The sequence below is a fragment of the Mustela lutreola genome, chromosome 11 (genome assembly GCF_030435805.1).
Source record: "Mustela lutreola isolate mMusLut2 chromosome 11, mMusLut2.pri, whole genome shotgun sequence".
Taxonomy (NCBI): Eukaryota; Metazoa; Chordata; class Mammalia; order Carnivora; family Mustelidae; genus Mustela; species Mustela lutreola.
Window position 1 is genome coordinate 57,133,333 of NC_081300.1, and position 21,209 is coordinate 57,154,541.

A 21,209-nucleotide genomic window follows, 5' to 3' on the forward strand; every position below is an offset into this window, starting at 1 on the left:
ATGATTCCCAAATTGGTGTCAAAGGCCAAGTTCATTTTTTATGTACAATCCTTTCCTTCCACATTGTAGCAATTCATCCCCAAGTACCTGCTAAGCACCCCTTCTCCCAGCTCCACGTGCTTTGATGCTTACCACTTCATGCTTCCAATATGGTGCGTGAAGATGGGATTCTCCTGACCTTTCCCAAAGACAGGCATCCTGGCCTATGGTCATTGGCCATTTGCATTTCTTCTCTGTTCGTTCATACTTATTCCCATCAGTCACTCTTGTTTTGACTCCACAGTGTCTTTTGGCTTAAAGAAGTTTGCATTTTCAAATAATCAATATGTTCCCATGTTCCTTTATTTCTCCAAGGTTATTGTTTTGCCTGAGAAGTTGTTCACATCTCTGTGATTATTCAGCCAGTCCCCTGAATTTTAGCTCTCGAATTCATCTGGAAATGACCACTGATATGGTGTGGTGTATTGCCAAGGGAGAGGTCTAGATTTTTCCAGAGAGACAGCAGTTAGACTGGCTCTCCTGATTAAATAAACAGTGATTTTCTTACAGAACTGAAACGCCATATTGTCATGTGTTAAGATACATGTATAGATTTTGTCATGGTCCTCTTTGGGTCTTCCTACATATTTATCATAATTTTTTATTATGATGGCTTTTATGATATTTTATTACTTGATAAAACTAGAATTCTCCCCATACTCTTTGTCAAAAATCCCTCCCCACTGATGCCTCCTTGTTAACTATATCAGTCCTTATGATGGCCTACAGCCTTAGGTGTTAACACACCTGTTGTTAACACTGATTCCACATCCGTTGCCCTGACCTCCCTGTTGTTCTCATTCCATCACTCCTCTTCTGTCATGCTTCCCCCTTCCACCTTTGCTCCCACTTTCCCCTTGCTTAGGAATATTCTCCCCCAGACATCAACTTGACTAACCCTCCTTCCTCTAGTACTTCTTGCTCAAGTCTACCTTCTCAACAAGGTCGGCCATGAATACTCACCCTTCTTCCTACTGCAGCCTTCCATGAGATCTCTCCCCATCCTCTCCTCACAATTTGTCCCCTTAGGCTGCTACTTTCTTCCTTTTTATAACTTTCCTCACCTTATGTGCTTACTTCTATTTGCTCCCGTCTTTCCCCTCTCATAGAATACAAGCCCTTGAGGACAGGAATCTTCATGTGCTATTTTGTGACATATCGTAGGCCCTGAGAAGTTGGTCAAGTTCACACTGGGCAGTCAGGTTCAAAAAATGCCACTGAGGTTCTCACTGGGATCTTAACAAATCTAAATATTATCCTGACTGTAGAAATATGGTAAATCTCTCCATCAATTCAAATCTTATTATAAGACTTGTAATACAAATTTGGAGTTTTCTGCATTACCTGGCCTTGTAGTTCTCCCTCTAAAAATGTATTCTAAGTTCAATGGCATCTCACCTTCTTGTGGCCATCACACCAGTCTGGACCACTACCCACACATTTTAAATACTCTCACGGATCCCTGTTGACTCATTTGCCACATGGCAGCTGGACTGACTTTTGGAAATTGAAGTCTCATTCTATCACTCCTCTTCTTAATGCCCTTGTATAGCTTCCTACAGCACTTGCATAAATTCTAAACATCATGTTGTAGCAAAGTAGGGGGCGCATGGTCTGGCTCCTCTCACACCTGGCCCTTGCCTTCCAACACTTCCCACACTCAGTGCTGATCTTCTTTCTCATCAAAGAATCAAGCTGGATCCCACACCAGCAGTTTGCACTTCCTTTTCCCTCAGACTGAAACTCTAACCCTAATCTTCATATTTCTAGCTCCTTCTCAAAGTTCAGAATTCAGTGTGGAGGTTCTTCCCTCAGAGAAGCCTCCCTAGACCACCATACTGAAACACAATGCCTTGTTGGCCCCAGGCCATTGCCCTGCCCATTACTCTGCTTCTTTGTGCAGTTGCCAATTACTGTCTCCTCCCAGAAGGAGGGGGAGGCAGGGCTCTGTCTCTCTGTCTTATTCCCAGTATAGCGCATGGGCACCTAGCAGGTGTTCTACATTATTTACTGAACAGTTGATGACCTTTCTTGTTAAATTTAGTCCCAGATATTTTATAGCTTTCCCATATTGTTAGTAAAGTTTGAATAAATTTTGATGAGAACTAGAAACTTTTGAATCTTTTTATTTTGCTTACTTTGGACTGATTTTATGTTAGTCACAAAATTCATCTCTTCTTTAAAAAAATATAAATATAAACGTGTGTGTGTGTGTGTGTGTGTGTATTTGATTCAGTAGACCTTTGCACTGCAAATAAAACAGATCCATAGTTTTCAACCTATTTTTAAAAAGTACAACTTTAATCAGCCATTTATTTTAGCAAGAAAGATTTAATTTTAATTTAATTGTCTTAGAGAGTGGCCTACCCACTCACACCAACATTGTCTGTTTCCTCCCACTTCCTAGACTGCATCTGACCACTTCTCTACCTCCACCTGTCAGACCCAGCCAATGGATCTTTGGTACTCTTTAGCAACAATAAGCTGGGACAGGCTTAAGTGCAGATAGGCTGCATTTGCCCTTCTATAAACCAAGGGTTCTCTATTTGTAAATGAAGTGGTAACTAAAATTGTATTTTAACCATACTGAGGAGCTCAGAGGACTGAATACAGCTTGAAGATGGTGTGATTGTTTCCTGAATTTGAGCTTAGTCAGTGGCAGGAACAACAAGTGCAAAAGTTCAGTGGTGAAAAGTAGCATGACGAAGAATGAAATATTACCAAAAAAAAAAAAAAAAAAAAAAAAAAAGTCCCTCGTGGCTGGAGAGCAGAGAACATCCTGCAAAAAGGATGTGTTATTAGTGGTCAACTTGTACATACAGACAGAGGCCAACTGGGACCTCAGAAGTTACATAAAGGACTTTCATGTTGATCCTACAAGCAATGGGCAGCCATTGAGGTATTTTCAGGGGTGGACAGGTTCAAGTTTGCACTGTACACTTCAGCCACACTAGAAACATTGGAGGGCAGATGAAATAGGCTAAAGATTGGAAGAAAACTCTAAGAAATGGAAGATTGTCCAGCAGCCTAGGAAAAAAAGAACAGAGGGAACGAGTATGAACAGAAGAGGTAAATGCCAGCAAACAGATTGAGTGTCAGCTCCAGCCCTGGGGTCTTGATAATCTGCAATCAGCATGGAAGAGCACATGGTAGGGAATTTAAGCGACAAGTTCAAACATATAGAAGGAATGCTCTAAGTACATTTGAGATGGAATGGTTTCATTCAACCTCTTGCGTGAGTTACCCACTTCATTTATTTTGAGAGCTATTTACCAGGGTATTCATATGAATCAAAATTGACAAAGAACATAAAGGATAATAAAACTCAGCAATATTATTTGAATATATGGTCACTCAGATAAAATCTCACCACTGTTCGCTGCAGACACTTACATTTTGTCCTTTTAAGAGTTCAGTCATTAGACTCATAAAATGTTGTGTTGAAGACTGTTAATTTTGTCGACTAGGAAATATATGTAGAAATATTTTTATCTACTACTACAGGGGCTCTATTTCTTTTATCTTGATACTTTCTACAACCCGCCACTCAGTGCTTGGTACTTGAAAGACACTCAGAGACCAGCTATAAATTTCTGGTGGAATGAATTCATGTGTAAAAGTTAAAATTCCCTTAAAGGCATGAACCAATTTCCACACCCCAGTTTTGTTTTTTTTTTTTAAGAAAAATAATATCTGTACCACAGAGGAGCCCCCAGCTATGGCTGCCATCAGGAGAAATGGGACTCGGGGAGACAAGGGCTGGGCCAAGTGTCACACAGCCATCCCATGGTTAGGTTTTGTTAGCAAGTGGGACATGCAGTTCCAGTCTGATAGAACTAAGTTATAACTTTGCCATCGCTGAAATACTTAGCTTTAGGGAGATAGGCTCTGCCCAGCTCCCAACATGTCCACTGTCCATACTGTAGGAGAGAAGTGTCACTCATTCATCCTTTATGTGAAGAGCTTCTTGTCCCCTTGAGAAGCTTGATGTGTAATTAGCTCTGTGTTAAGAGATGCAGAGAATTCAAAATCCAAAAAGTGCAATGTTCCTCTCAGGGATACCAAGGATCTTTGTTAAAACCAACATCAACAAACAAACAAAAAACCCAACATAAACTGTTGCCTAATTATTCCACACACACAAAAAAATTTACTAGTATCTTGAACCATGTGTAATAATGGTAAATGTTTAATGAGATAAGTTGACATATATTCAGCTGTGCTCCAAAAAATAGTACCTGTATGATAGATTCTATCTCAGTATCAGGAGCTTTGATTTAATCTTGAGAGAGAATTTTGGGTAAAAATAAAGGGAAGATAATGCCCCCTTTAGGCTTCCTTATAAATAAAAATAGCCAAACTCTTCATTTAAGCTGATAATCCATTTATTGGAAACAGTGGCTGAATTAAAGCTACCATTTTCCAATTAATCAGGTAGCCTCATTTTTCAGGTACATTATCATATCAATATGGGTGACTAGCACTTCACAAGCCCCCTTATCTTAGGCACTCTCTTTTCAAATAGTGAAGGGGGAGATGTATATACTACACATCAGTGCTGTATATACTTTGGCCATGGAGGCCAATATGGAAGGTTAGTGAGGGGAGAATTTGGTTGGAATTTCAGCATCTCTTATAAAGGTTGCTTGAGGATTCTAAAAATTTCCTTTTCCGCCGCAAAGAATGTAAAGTGAGAGGAAATTTTTATTCTTTCTGCAACACCAGCTGAATGCATTTTAATGGGCTGTAGTGTCACTGGTGATTTATTACCCCTTTTTGTTCTTTTATGTGTTATATTTGTCATTTTGCTATGGCAGTTTCATCTATAAAACAGTATAGTTACAAGAAAATGGTGAGGGATACAGGACTGCCATGGGAGATTCTGTTGCTTTTTCCTTGTCATTTTGGGGAAGGAAATACTGAGTCAAATGTCAAGCATTTAGTTTCAGAAATAATATATTTTAAAAGATGTATATTGCACCAAAATAGTATTGTTTTCCATTTTTGCTACATAAACTTAAGAATTTCTGTGTAACGATTTTCAATATAAGAGAACAACTTCATTTTTCAATATCCTTTTGTGTTTTCCCTTCTATCAGCAGGGTGATAAAGGAAAATAAAACAATGTATTTAACTGTCTTTTATTTGCTTATGGCATAGAGCATTCTGTCTTGAAAAGAGCAAATTGAAATTTTATATTTTAGGAAACTTACCTTTTAATTTCAATATGAATCTAGGGCATTGTACAAGTCCAACACAGATGCTGCAATAAAGTTTTGAGCTCAAAATAAACCAAGTCTTTGCTAAGAGATTCAATATGTTGTGAAAAAGCAAGTGCATACAGTTTGAAAAATAATTCAAGATTTTTGCATGAAAGATTTCTTATTGATGAGTTGAATTTCCTTGCCTTTTTACTAAGGAAAGATACTTAAATTTTATAGTGAAATTAAATTAATTCATCCTTGATATGAGTAAACATGGAAAAGTCCTGGATATTTTAAAAATATTTATCAAAATTGAGTGACACTGTCTATTTCTCTAGGTCTTTCTCTTCAACCTAGTGTCCAGCACGGAACCAGACACATAGTAGATGTTCAAAAGCATCTACTTGTTGATAGATACCAATCCTGATATTCTGATTTTCATTTTTTGCTTTAGACAAATGTCACTACAATTTAGAATATAAGGCATCAAGATTAATTCTGACAGTTTTAGGTGTAAGGCATCTGTGAAATTCATTCAGAATTTGTAGGCAAAGGGCCATGTTCTGCTGTCGTGCAATGTAACTTTTTGGTTGGCTTTGAACTAATCTCTTTTATAAATAAGTATCTTTAGAATACTGTAAAATACTTATCATTTGTGAGAGGGGGTTTTTATAACATCTGTAGATGTGATCCAATATACATACTCAGGATGGAAAGGAGTCAGAAATTCCTTCATGATCTTGACACAGCACGATAGAGAAGAAGTAGCAGATCAAGAAAACTGAGGGTAGATCTAGAATGAATAAATGTCCTTTTCAAAGAAAGAATTCTTATTCTAAAGGCTTTGTTGAACTTTTAAAAGAATCAGGGGACAATCAGGATGGGCCAGTAAAAGGAGAAAAGCACAGTCCTTCCAACGGGGACAGATTTCATTTGCCATCTTGACAATATTGGTCAATGCCAAGACGTGTTCATCAGTGACTCCAGTGGGCTAAGAGGAAGGCCTAAAGTCTTTAAAAAAAAGGGCTTCTAAAATTCTAGAAGGTTAAAATTTCCCAACCACACACCCCAACACACAAACACACATACATCCACACAACTTTTAGAAATGTCATAGTTGCCAAGGTGAGAGGATTTTGGGTGATATCCAATTAGTTCTCAAACCATGGCATTTCTAGCTTGGCCACCATTCATTCTTTTTCTTTTCTTTTACTTTTTTTCTGAACAGAAAACACATTTACTTTTTATTTGTAAATAATGTCAAACTTTAAGTTGCAAAAATAAAAATATCCCAGAGAATACTGGTATAGCCTTTATCCCATTCATCTGTTGGAAACGTTTTACCCTATTTGTTCTGTCATTTGCTCTCTCCCCACACCTGTGTGCCCACACACATATGGTTTTTTTCTGAAGAATTCGAGAACAACTTACCCATGTCATGACCCTTCACCCCTAAATATTTGAGTGCATACTTGCTAAGGATAGGGATATTCTATTATATAATCATACTAGAGTTATCAACGTAATGGATTTACTCTAACTCATTATTTTCTTATTCCAGTTTGCCAAACCTAAAATGCTTTTTGCGACATTTCCCTCCTCCACTACAGGATGTAGTCTAGGATCAGTTTTTTTATTTGGTTTTATATCTGGTCAGGGTTCTCACTGTGGGAAGGCTGTGCTAGGGGCCAGGGGAAGAGAGGTTGCTCTTTTTGGTGGAACTGTAGTGTTTTTCTTGCCACTCTCCCATCTCATATGCTTGTCAAATGGGAATCCATGATTTCATGGAGGTACAGGACCAAGGGGCTATCACTTTCCTTGCTGATAAATCAGTCAAAACAGTATTTTTATTAAAAATTAGTATGTCCTTGAGTAAAATGCAACATCTGCATGCTTTATTTGAAAAGAAGAAATTTCCTGCCAGTAGTAGATCACTTAGGATACACCTTGGGTGCTCATTGTCTCATCTGCCCTTATGGGTATAAGCGATGGGAAAGTATAAGAATCACGGTCCCTTTGACCAGCTCATGAGTAACAATGAGTTGAGGGCCCTCAGGTTTAGACTTCAGGACATTTTTAAAACCACATGGTTTCCCAGGGCAGTTTTGAAACATATCTGACAGGAATCTTGGCCTAATGAATCTCTGCACCAGATTTTAGCAGGGTGGTTCACGTTAAGAACTCCGGATCCCAGTGCGTATAATTTAGAAAATATTCACTTTAATTTTTGTTTGTTTGCTTGTTTGTTGCATTTACTTTAGATAAAATGTAGTGAGTCCAAAGTCCAGGCTTTGGGGGAGGGGGAGCGAATCTCTTAAACTCTAAATCTCAGTTTCCCTATCTCTAAAACAGAGAGGTTACTTTTCTTAGCCTCATGGTAGGCCTTGGGAGAAGGAATACAATGACAGATACAAAGGACCTGCACCAAGCAGGCTCAGGGTAAAGAGGAGGAATTGGCAGTTGCTGGTAACTTCCTTTATGCACCGCTGTTGTTATTCCAATAGAAGATTGTTTTCGGGCCCTCTGGTCTTTCAAGAGAACTAGGTAATTAATCGGGGCCACTGCCACTCCCAAATTTGAGAGCTGCAGCCCCTCTGAGAGGCTCCAAATTGAACTTTCTGGGAAATGAATGGATTTCTTGACACTATGGAGGGTGTTATTTACATGGACACCATGTGCACGCTCTGGTCTCCAGGAGCACCAGAGCGTGAGAGGAACGTTATTATTCCATCACATGTCAAGACCTGTAATGAGTCCCCCACAGATGATATTTTCCATTTGCCTGTCTTTGGGATATAAACTGCATCAGCATGGCCCAGGCTATTGTCGTGCTCCTGGCAATGATGGTGATGATGATAATGATGAAAAAGTTACTGCATTTTCAAAGACAACTGCTTTATTTGAAGCAGTAATAGCCCAAAGCAGTGTATAACCTACTCTGCTCTTCCCTGTAGCCCTGCACCACAGAATAAATGCCAGGCTCCCTTTATTGTCCTGGCCATTTGGGGTTCCTTTGTTCCTCACTGTCCTTGGTTTAAATGTGGACACCTCTCTTTGATCCGTTCTCCAGGGGGCACTAGACGACTCACTTTAATAGAACTCCATTAAGAAAGCTTATAGATTATCGCATTGAATAACGTTTTTAGACATTAAATATGAAGTTGGAAAAATACAGAGTGGTTCTGAAGTTTTCTTTCACATGCTGTTTTCATTTAGGAGAGTAAATAACTATCTCAGAAACAATCTTTGCAAGTAAGCCTGGCACCTGACCTGGAGTTAACAAATGGCATCTGTTCAGAACATCTATCCATATCTTTGATGAGTTTTCCATTTACTCTAGTAAATATTCAAGCAATACATCAATTTAGCGATGTAATTGATGTTTAGTTTAATTTACTTATTGGTATTGCTAATGATGCAATTATTAATTGTGCTTTATTATTAATTATAATGGTTTACTCAATTGGAGCTCTTGGTCAGAGCTCATACCAACATATCAGCTTTTGCCTGAGATTTTACTGGTCTTTGCAATGGTTTAATTTTACTTATTATAACAAGATTATATATGACTTCAGAGTAAACATGATGGGAAATAAAGCTATCTTTAATATTACCAATTTGATGGGTTCTCCTTATATGTCTTTGAATAATTTCCATAGACACAGGTGCATATTTATGTACATGTATGCAAGCACAGACACACATGTGGAGACCTCATCAAGAGTGGGCTACCTGTGTCTTTTAGTCAGTGCAGAGGCTTAATAGAGAGAATTTTCAGATTTCTACCTTGTTTCTTCTATGAGTAGTGAGGAAATTAAAAAATACTTCTAAAGTAGGGTCATAGAAATCATATAACCATTTTATTAAACCAAGTTATGGTTTGAAATATGTTGACATTATCTTATTACAAGTTTCCTTCTCTCTCCCTCTCTCTCTTTTTTTTTTTTCTTTCTAAAAAGCCCAGACCATTGTCATTGTTCTCGAGCAAAAATTTTGGCTAGTTTAAAGACTTCTAAAACAAATTCCATATATGATGGTGAAAAATGGTCGATAGCTACTTAATCATTGCAAGTATTGAGTTCATAACACTTTATTCTTGACAGATACTCATTTCCTGTCTCTCTGATATGTACCCAGTTAACTTCCTTGTCATTGATGGATATATATTTCACTTCTTTGGTGTTGAACATATAACATTTTGCCACTAATATTTATTTTCATGCTCTTTCTTTCTATTAATCTCATTTCATCATTGATGAAAGTTTGGTCAGTGAATTTACTGGTAAGGACTTTGATCTGTCATCAGCATACTGAAAAAACACTTCTTCTGTATACTGGCTGTCTCTTGGTGTGCTCAGTGGAACTGATGTTCAGACATGTTCCTTCAGTCTCGGTATATTTTCTGGATGCCCATGGAAGGTCATCTGATAGTAGCTGCAGGTGCCTGTTTCCATCATAATCCCCTCACTATATCCTGGGGAGCAATGGAGGAAAGACCACAACACTGGGCCTCTTGTCTTTACTTACTTCCACTTCCCCTTGTTTCTCTTGTTTCTTTTCTTTTATATCCTTTGTGCTCTCTAAGAACTTCAACATAAATGGGAGAAGAATAGGCAAGTTATGAAAAGAGTACAATTCAGAATGTGATTAATCATGAGAGATCTGTGATGCAGTATAGCTGTTCTCATATGAACTGCAGATAAATAATAAGATACTAGGCTAGGTCAGAGGAGCACCAAAAAAGTCAAAACAGCTTTTTTTTTTTTTCTTTAAAGATTTTATTTATTTATTTGACAGAGAGAAATCACAAGTAGGCAGAGAGGCAGGCAGAGAGAGAGAGAGAGGAGGAAGCAGGCTCCCTGCTGAGCAGAGAGCCCGATGTGGGACTCGATCCCAGGACCCTGAGATCATGACCTGAGCCAAAGGCAGCGGCTCAACCACTGAGCCACCCAGGCGCCCCATCAAAACAGCTTTGTCTCAAGGAACTCATGGTAGCATGTGATACAAAGAATTTACTAAAATGACTGAACTAGAAGTTGAAAGTAAGTTCTATGCAAGAGGGGTTAAGCAAGGTTCTATAGTCATTCAGCAGGACAGAAAATACTTCCTACAAAGCAATCAAGAGCTATATTTGGGCTAGGTGACCTTTGAAAGATGGGCGTGATTAGAACCAATGGAAAGTGAGTAGGGAAATGGAAAAGAGTGGCAGGAGTCCTGAGAAGGGAAATATTGGATGTATGGGGAAAACTGAACATGTCCATTGGGTTGGAACGTAGATAAAGGAAAGTATTTTTAAAAAGGACATACAGTTAGGGGAAGGGGTTGGAGCCAGCCCATGGAAGTCCTCGATTACCTTTTGAAAGAAGTGTTAGGAAACTCTTGGGTTCTATGTTGTGTTTTTAAATGAAAGAGTGACCCGATTAGAGTAATTCTTTAGGAAGACCAGTATGGCTGCAGTATGTGAAGGAGACTGGATGGGATGTCTACGTGGAAGTCAAATACAAAAGTCCAGAAGGAAAATAAGCCAGGTGCGTGGCAAAGGGAATGGAGAAGAGATGAAGAAAGTATAGCAATTTTTTACCTTTCAAGAATGGTAGGGTGGTGAGAACTGACCTGTCTAATGTCAAGTAACTCTTCTTCAACCCAAGGATAGAGAGTAAACCGCCTTTGAAATATATTTCATTCTCATGTGCTGAGGGTCAAAACGCCTTGTATATACAACCAAAACTCATTTACTTGCTCTAACTTTTGTTGAGTACATGCTACATTCTAGGCAATAAGAATACAGAGAGGAAAAGATACAACTTTTCTCTGTAGAAACTTGAGCTCCCGTTCTTGTTCAAAAATTTTCCTCATACCAATACAGATCACATATGGTCATGATTCTCTTTATAGATACCTCCTATGTGTTTTAAGAGATTCATTCAGTAAAGACTTACCAAATGACCACTGTGTTAAAAGCATTGTGTTAATCACTAGAAGTCAACTGTGGATAAGAAATACTCCTTACTTCTGAAAAGCTCCTGTGGAAGACTATATCAGGGTACCTGCTGGTCTGCTCCTTGGTTAGATAAATGATCTGAATCCCTTGTCTCTTTTTACATTGTCCTTCTTTTCTTCCCTGTTGGCCATTTGTGTTTCTTTTCTTTGATTCCTTTACCTGTTTCTACCTTGACCAGGATATTGTGCTCTGCAAGTCATTCCTCTGGTTCATTTCTAAGTAACATGAGCTGTATTACCAGGCCTTTCTTTTCTAAACTTAGGCACGGAAAGTCCTATGTCCTCATATATTTATCCTATTCTTTCAGGATTTTAAATTTCTCTATTGCATTCTTCTGTACTACTGTTGTTTGCTTGTTATCCTTCTTCTCTTAGGCTCTTCTCTTTATACCTGACCAAGATGATTTTTAACTTGAGTCTTGTCATTCAGAGAGTTAGCAGTAGTCGCCCAAGTTTGCTGTGTCAGTCAGGAAGGTTCCAACGCAGTGAAACGGGAGTGAGCTTCACAGACATGCCTGGACCCAGCGTGTAGCTCCTTCCCTTTGCTTCTCACTGTCAGGACAAGCTGCTTATCCTGATTGTTTCTGCTGCCTTAGTTTCTTCATTTGTAAAATGGTGTTGATTACCCCTCGTGGTGAAATAGTAAATAAAGTTATATAAGATAACTAGCACATAAAGTAGGACTTCCAAAAGGTCAGCCTTCTTCCTTCCTATGGAATATATAGTAGTAGCAACTGGGCACTCAGGTGGCATTCCTTAAATTCCTTTGCAATTAGGGATCTCTTCCAATCTCTACTAACTGGAGACTCATAAAACTAGGGCTTGATTCCATGAGGTTTTGCCTCTTAATTTTGTAAAAGAATCATTTAGAACAGTACACTGAAAGAAATTTGCTAACTGATAAAGATACCAATGTATCAGAAGGTGTTTTAAAATTAACAGTCCAATTAAATATTTTTCTTATTCTGCCATTGTCTGTGAAAACCTTCCTTCACAGATATTTAGGACCAATGAGGTTCTCAAGTGGGAGTTTTTCTTCATGCTGTGTAGGGAATAACCTAGGGTGTTACTTAGACCTTTGATCTTGAGTCCCTGGAAAACCTAGTCATCTTTATGTTTCATAAGTTCTCTCCAAATGTTCTTAAACTCTCTATGAATGGAGAACCTCTGTTTAGAAAATATTGAATAGAATGACAAAATGAATATAAGTCTTGTTTATTAAAGAACCCCATTGTTTAAGGAAAAGCTGTATGTTTACTGAGTGAGTATGGGGGGATTTCATGACCCCATCCCCTCCTTGATCCCAGGAAACATTTCTGAGGATTACCTTTTAGCCATGTGAACAACATATCATATTTCTGCCTTCAGTTTGCTAGACTCCGTACATTGTTTGAATCTCAAAAATACTGATTCTTTTTTTTTTAAAGATTTTATTTTTATTTATTTGAAACAGAGAGAGAGAGATCACAAGTATGCAGAGAGGCAGAGGCAGGCATAGAGGAGAAAGCAGGCTCCCCGCTGAGCAGAGAGCCCAATGCGGGCCTCCATCCCAGGACCCTGAGATCATGATCTGAGCCAAAGGCAGAGGCTTAACCCACTGAGCCACCCAGGCACCCAAAAATACTGATTCTTTTAGTAAGCATGTAGACTCTATTAGGTATACTCACTTCTAGATAAAATAGGGAATGGACAATTTTAGGCAGCCACAAAAGCTACAGGGGGCTTTGACAAACATATACACAAAGAACTACTTCTTTGTGCAAGAAGCTGTAGTGATTCTTTCTCCCAGAGGAATTATTTCTAAGAGCTAAACATAAGCTAGCTAGACCGTGACCCATGACACAAAGTCTGAAAACAAATTAGAGGGACAGCAGATTTTTATTTTAATGCCCCTAAACTTTAGTTTCAGACAAAACTCACTCTTAACAGGAGTATCCTCCAAAAACATCCACTGGCATTCCCTTCATGGATTATTCACTTTGTATGAAAAGTGAACACAGCTGATACCTTCTTATTGACAAGTTGTTTCCTCATTTTATGACTTGACCATGATTTGAGAAATGCAAATGGAAAAAATAAAGCTATTTCATCAGAACAGTAACAGCACTAATAATTCTCTTGAAACTTTTAGTGCCCAGATAGTAAGTGATAAGGCTTTGATAGATCATCTTCCCCACAGGATGTTGGCCACATCAATAAATGAAAGCAGTAACTGTCATGAAATTAGAACAAAAATAAAAAAGTAGATTAATTTTTTAGAGACAGTATATATCAAACAATCTAGTATCTCAGTTTTATATGAGAAATTATATTTCTGATTATTACTTGTAAGCCGTACGCGTTCTGCATGCCCTACGGTGGAAATTAGGGACAAAGGAAGAGTTATAAATTCAAAAGCATAATCAGGTTACAAATAATACATAAAGTGTGAGTGTAGATGATTCCAGAGTAGTTGATTGACTTTGCATTCCCAGGAAGAAAAACAATGGTATGTAATTTAAATGAAAAATCTTGTAGATGTTTCGCGATTATGTATAACGTTAAAGGGACAGCTGAGAAAACTAAAAACAGACTGCAAGGAATTCTAATTTTCTGTACAAGACATGAATGAGCTGTCTCATGGTCCTATTTAAAACCAGGGTGTTGCTATTTTTAAGAAAAAGAAAAGAAATATACCTCTGCAAAAGGTAAAACAAAACAAAAGAACCTATGAAAATTAATTAAAATAGGTTTTGTGTCCAAATGGCCATAAAAAGACTAGCGCAAAGTGGCTGAGGCTTCCTCAGTTGACGCTTGAAAATACCTTTCAGAATCGGAGTGCTGGGGAATGAGCTTGAGGAAACTGTCATCTTACAAACGTCCACAGCCGCCATTTTACTTTCTGCTTTTAATTTTCCTCAGGTCTCATCTTGTAAGGTGTCTCGGCCTCCTCAGTTTCTCTTGTCCGTGGTTCCCCTGGTTGCTGTCCCCAGCGTTTTTCTCTCCTTGACCCCCAAATACTGAGAGTGGTATTTCGGTGTTTGGTTTGCCACTGGAACCTTTCGCGTGTAGTGGGAATGAAGCATTTTGTTGGTTGGATTCACTTCAAAGGTCAAACCCAATCACACATTTTCCCCGGCAGGAGACCAACCTTGTATGTCCATCAGTGGCAGCAGCATCCAGCCAGCACTGGGCATCTGAGACCCAAGCACACCTCTGTGCAGCTGGTGAGGTGCCTTCTGTAAGCCCCTTGTCCTTGCCTTTCAGTTCCACTCACCCCTTTAGATCAGACATTGAGCTCCCAGACCAGGTGAGGTAGTCGCCTTCCCAATGGTCCCCAAATGCCTGCCCTCACCACCCCCTCTACACTCCATGAGCTTGTGTAATACTACCCACGTACTCCTCTCAAGGCACAGCTCCATTATTTCCTGCTGTTCCTCCCTTCTTATATTCAGTACAGGCTGTCTTAGCTGGTAAGCAAAGCCAGGAAGCGAACCATAAAGCCTCAGTTTCCCATACCGCTCCTCCTCTACTCCCAAACCTTCACCTGGACTTCAGCCCAGCTACACGAGAATCTAATCACAGAGATGTCTTTGTGCTCTCTGCCTCTCTGTCTTCGCTTATGAGGCATCCTTCTATTGGAATCTTCCCCTTCCTTCAAGCCCATTCATATTCCACCCTTTGGAGAGGAGCCTTTCCAAACCTCCCTGTTCACTGTCCCCACAGTGGGTTCTAGGGCTCACCCATGCACTTCATGTGGCTTCTGGTGTCAGGCCCTGAAGGCTGAGGCTCCAGTCTTACTCATCTCAAATTCCCCTACAGATACAGTTACAGCACTTTGAGCATAAAAGGTACTCGGTAAGGGGTTGTGACTGAAGACTTATGAAAACTAATATTAGCATTAGCCCATGATTAGGATTGCCCAAGCAAGTGTCCCTTCTGGAAATGCTTCCACCATCAATTCCTGACCACTTTTCACACCCCTCCCCACCTCTGGGATATAACTCTGAGTAGTGTCATCCTCTGCCTTTTTCTCCTCCTCTCCCTCTTCTTCATCCTAGTTATGAGGAGTGAGGAGGGGGCCCTAGAGCTCTGTGCTCCTGCATAAACCCACAGACCCTACCCCAACCTACACATCTCCCCTTCACAATCCGGATTCATTGCAATCACATCAGGATTCATTGCATTATGCCTTGCCCAACAAGCCCAGGTATCTAGCTCTCCCTCTCCCCCTCAACCTTCACCCCTATACCACTCAGTGCATCCCTATCCGTCTGGCTCTGGCCTTCCCCACCAGAATAGAACTTCCATGAGGACAGAGGTTTTGTTAGACCCATTTGTTCACTGTTGTATTCCTGAAATAGTGCATGGCACCATTGGGGTACTCAATAAAATCTTGTAGAATAAATCAAGAATATTGCTCATTTTCTCCAACAGTTAGGGACAGCCTAGTACTGGTCACCATTATGCAGATGGTCTGGGCAGCCAGGCTGTCCCTGGGCTATGCCTAATGTTCACTTTTCCTGTCAGGAAGGCTTCCTGTTTTCTCAAGGTGATGCCGTTGTGGTGTTGGGGCCACTGCCACCGCGGTCAGTAGCCCCAGGCAGCCGTGATGACTTTCATGACCTTCTGAGCTTGCGTCCTTGGGTCTTCTGGAAAAATTTCTGCAGCCAGTTCAGTAGTCAAAATTGGGCCCAAACCTCAAATCAGTGACTGAGCACATCATGTTCTCGGCCTGGCGTGTGCTGTTATTTAGTTTAACATCAGACACTAGGCCAAGACTCACTATTTCCTGCTAAGCTGGAAACCCACTGAATACAGCATTGGATAAAATCATTCCCTTTTTTTTGAGGGTTTTCATGTGGGATGTTGTATCTGTGACCTTACTTAAAGCAAGTTCACTGGAATACCGCTCTTTTTAATTTTCTTGGTCGTTGAACAAAACAATCACCCAAAGCCATCACTAAGAGTTAGTAGAAGGAGGGGGCGCCTGGGTGGCTCAGTGGATTAAGCCGCTGCCTTCAGCTCGGGTCATGATCTCAGAGTCCTGGGATCGAGTCCCGCATCGGGCTCTCTGCTCAGCAGAGAGCCTGCTTCCCTCTCTCTCTCTCTGCCTGCCTCTCCATCTACTTGTGATTTCTCTCTGTCAAATAAATAAATAAAAACTTAAAAAAAAAAAAAAAAACTCTTAAAAAAAAAAAAAGAGTTAGTAGAGGGGGCATCTGTGAAGATTATGCTCTACAGTTTCAGCAGAATGTCTCCCTCCATCTATGAAATGTTTAGCTTATTCATTATTTTAACAAATATGTTCAAGCCTAGATAATACCCCCTATTAAATGCATGCATTTGAATATATTCCCTTTAAAAGGACCTACATGTACAGTAAACTCTAAACAGAATGTGCAGCAGAAGAGGGGGAAAAAATGCCTTTCCACAAAGAATTGGAAATTATACCAAAAAAAAAAAAAAGGAATAAAAGTTCATACCATTAGAAACCTGGCAAGAAAATAACAAGACAGAGGGGAAAATACGAAAACAACTCTTTAGCCAAGCAGTTTGTAAATTATACTATTAAATTCATAGATTTGCTGGCAGGTGGGGGGGACAAGCTATCAGTTATAGCCACATTCTTTTTTTTTTTTTTTTTAAGATTTTATTTATTTATTTGACAGGCAGAGATCACAAGTAGGCAGAGAGGCAGGCAGAGAGAGAGAGGAGGAAGCAGGCTCCCCACTGAGCAGAGAGCCCGATGCGGGGCTCGATCCCAGGACCCTGAGATCATGACCTGAGCCGAAGGCAGAGGCTTTAACCCACTGAGCCACCCAGGTGCCCCTATAGCCACATTCTGTCACAAATTATTATCTGTCCCAGGCTGACAGACAGCTCGCAACTGCATGTTTCCAAAAAAAAAAAAAAAAAGTGGAGAAAAGAGCATCCGGTGGAAGGGGGTCATAAAGATGTCAATTTCCGGAAAGGCTGGAGGGGCAGGTCAGGCAGACAACGGCAGGAATGGTAGGTACCGGGAGTGAACTTGGAATTAGTGACACACACCTCCGTGAGATTATCTCAGTGAGGTGATTTACTTATTCCATCCCAGCCTGTATTTGCTGTTGTTGCTTCCCGGATCAGCCCTAAACCCGGACATTCCAATCAACCCCCTCGTCCTGGGGCTGTCACCATGATCTGGTGGCGGTGCCCTGCAGCAGGCAAAAGGAGGGTCACTCACCACCAGCCCCGGCCAACCCTCCTCTCCTTTTCTGAGCTGCTCTCCCATTCTGCATGATTGCCACCATAATCACATTGCAGCTGTGTCCTGCAGAGATAGAACATTTCATTTTCTTGACCTGCAATGTGAAATGAGTTAAAAGTAAGTGCTAAAGAATGATAATACTGAGCTTATGCTAGCTGAATAACAATGGACTTTCCTGCTTCCCAAGGGAATGAAAGGCTCGAAGGGGGTCTCTTTTCCTGTCTCAAAGATGGGTAGAGTATTCCTCCAGTTCTCATAGGATATAGGCAAAATGTGGGCTAAAGTGAAACATAACCAGTTGTTTTTTAACAGAAGCAAACGTGACCGTTAACAAGACAAACTTCCCTTACTGAGGGTTTATGACGTACTCTGTGTGTGTGTGTGTGTGTGTGCGTGTGTGTGTTAATGTATTTCAGTCTCTTAGGCTAAGAGAAGTCTTTCTGTATTTCTTTCCCATGTGTTGTATTAATGACATAATTTAGTTACAAAGAAATTCAGTGAATCGGTTATTTACAAAATATATTTGGGCCATTTGAAATCTACTAACTGGTGAGATCAGTGGGACCGCCCCCAGTATGCCAACATTTGGAAGAATAAAGCCAATTTCATTTTATTTTATTTTTTTAAGTTACAAAAGAGGGACGCCTGGGTGGTTCAGTTAAGCAGCTGCCTTTGCCCAGGTTATGGTCCCAGGGTCCTGAGATGGAGCCCTGCATGGGGCTCCCTGCTCTGCGGGAAGCCTGCTTCCCCCTCTCCAACTACCCCTGCTTGTGTTCCTCTCTCGCTGTTTCTCTGTCAAATAAATAAATAAAATCTTTAAAGTTAGAAAAGAAATCAAAATTGGAAAACATAGCCCCCTTTTTCACTTTTGTGCATTTAAAATTTTTATTTTAAATGCTTTTTTAATTTTCATCTTTTTGTAGCACACATTTTATCTTTATATCTTTCTTAGCAATTTATTTAATGTATCAGTATCCTACAAATCCATCATATAAAATCTTAACACTGAACACTCAGTTCCAGTGGCATATTAGAGGGGTATACATAAGATGTAATTACACTAAAAAATAATAAACATTAACAGTCTCAATGTTTATCTGGATAATTAGTGTGAGGGATATTCATTTAAATAAAGTAGCAGGACTTCCCCCTAAAGTCATCAGAAATAAAAACTACCTAAAACAGTTTACACAAAAGGATTTGTATTCAGTAAGGTGTGATTTTTACATCATGATGACACTCATTATAATTGTCTCTTTGATTGGAATGCACATGTGGATGGAAAGTCACCTTTTTTTTTCCTTTTACACCATGAAATTTAGTTCATGTATAGATATACATGTGTGTACATAAAGGGGATTGTGTGTGTATTATATAATACATGTATATATGAGGTTTGCATTAAATATAAATACTACTACATGTGGATTACATAATGTATATATATAGCTAGGGGTTGAATTGTATCCCCCAAAAAAGATGCATGGAAATCCTAACCCCCCCAGTACCTCACAACGTTATCTTTTATTTTGTCTTTTGTTTTTTTATTTTTGACATTTTCTTTTTTATTCTTAATTTAATTTAATTTTTTCTTTCAGTGTTCCAAGATTCATTGTTTGTGCACCACACCCAGTGCTGCATGCAATACATGCCCTCCTTAATACCCACCACTGGGCTCACCCAACTCCCTTCCCTCTCCCCTCCAAAACCCTCAGTTTGTCTTTCAGAGTCCACAGTCTCTCTTGGTTCGTCTCCCCCTCCAATTTCCCCCAACTCACTTCTCCTCTCCATCACCCCATGTTCTCCATGTTATTCCTTGTGCTCCACAAGTAAGTGAAACCATATGATAATTGACTCTCTCTGCTTGACTTGTTTCATTCAGCATAATCTCTTCCAGTCCCATCTATGTTGATGCAAAAGTTGGGTATTCGTCCTTTCTGATGGAGGCGTAATACTCCATAGTATATATGGGCACCTTTTGCCTTGTGTGTCTCCCCAGTCTTAACCAGCTTTATCAGGAAAATGGCCACAGATGGGTTCAAGAGGCAGCCTTTCATATAAAATCTTAACATGAATAGCTTTTGAAAGAAATGTAGTTTATATGTTTCCGATGGAAACAGATGGAAAGTGAGAGCTTGACACAGTTTCCCTGTGATGATTCATCTGAGGACAGTCTCAGTCTAGAATGCACCAGATATAAGGATGGCTAACTTTTTTAAGAATCAGGTGACGCACGAATGGAAAACCCAACGAGAGAGTAGAAAGGGTCGGTCTCAATATTCAATTTTAATTAATTTTTTTACCAAGAAAATTCTAGGGCAAATTTGGACATAAAATTCCTACATTAGAATGGTCTGTCCCGGCACCCTAGGGAGGGTGATGGCACAATGCCTCGGGTGCTCAGCATCATCACGTTCTGGTTAAAAAGGGCAGAAGCCCTTAAAAAATAATGGATTCTGCTTAGTGAATTGAACGTTACATTCCTAATATATTTTTTTTTGTCCTGAACTCATTTAGCAAAGGAAATGGATATTTCATCAGACATAGATTTGACATTCCATCACATTATACCATAAACAGGACAAACGGTGTTTTGGAAATGGGAAAGCAGGCACACAAGACAGTAGCCACTGGAAGGCTCTGGTTATCTCATTTAAACAGATATTAAATATGGGTGCCAGTAGTGTGATCATCAGCTGCCTCCCACTTTGTGAATAAATTGCTTAGAAGGAGTCTTTTGCCTACCAGATGTGACCTAGATTCAGATTTCCAAAGGCAGGGGGAAAATCTCTATTGTGTTAAAAAACAATTGCTGGTAAAATGCATGGTAAATGAGCTTATCTCACTTTTCCAGGTGTTTGGGCTAATATGTTATGGAATTACTGCTTCACTTATGAAAAATAATTGAGGAAAATGTTTCAGCAAATCAAATTTGGATAAAGGCTTAGGATAGCTATTGTGTTGTTAGCAAGTTTTTAAACGGCAGAAAGAGCAAGGAGCCAATAAAGATAATAAAATACAAAAAAACTGTTTGAGAAGAGTCTCTTAGAAAAGGGTCAGGCGTGGGTGTGCTACCCAACTTATGTTATGGTTTTGTAAAATATTGAAGAACAATATGAACAATTACCTTCCTTTCAGTGCATATGAAAGCTGTGGGAAAAAAATCAAAAGCTTGTCTGTCTGCTGGCTCTGATAAGTCTTCTTACTCTGTTAAATGCAGCAAAATGTTTAAAAATGTAACATCTTTATTCTCTTACCCATCGTCTGTCCTTTTTCATTTCCTTCCACCTTTAGGAGCCGTCACCCCGAAGCCAGTCCCAGAACCCGAGAAGGAAACAGACCATACTGTCAAAATTGCTGGAGTCATTGCTGGCATCTTGCTGTTTGTTATTATATTCCTCGGAGTTGTGTTGGTGATGAAAAAAAGGTGAGCTCCTAGCTATTGCCAGAAATGCGGTTCTGTCCCATTGTTTGCCAAGTTGCTTCATGCATGTGAAAATATTCAGTTATTGAATTGGTTTTGAAGACACACCTGTGACCCTAATTGTTCCTATTTCTCATCTAAGCTTCAAAGTTATGGGACAAAATTCAGAGTAATGATTGTGGTGTTGTATGACAATGCCAAGCATATCATGCCAAGTTAATATAAGGCGATGTGTTTTCCCACACATTGGTGCATAAAGTTCTGCAGACTCTTTAAAGACATTTACTAATCATGAAATTTTTAGTGCTGATTA

At 39.6% G+C, this 21,209-nt stretch overlaps 1 protein-coding gene across 8 annotated transcripts in view; it reads left to right on the top strand.

Moving 5' to 3' along the window:
* The window catches only part of PTPRM (protein tyrosine phosphatase receptor type M), a 787,430-nt gene that overhangs the window by 547,474 nt on the left and 218,747 nt on the right, over positions 1-21,209 (top strand). For all 8 annotated transcript variants that reach the window (XM_059139376.1, XM_059139377.1, XM_059139383.1 and 5 more), the window contains one exon: positions 20,767-20,899. In XM_059139376.1, the coding sequence (XP_058995359.1) occupies positions 20,767-20,899 (133 nt within the window). The remainder of the gene's footprint in view (positions 1-20,766; positions 20,900-21,209) is intronic.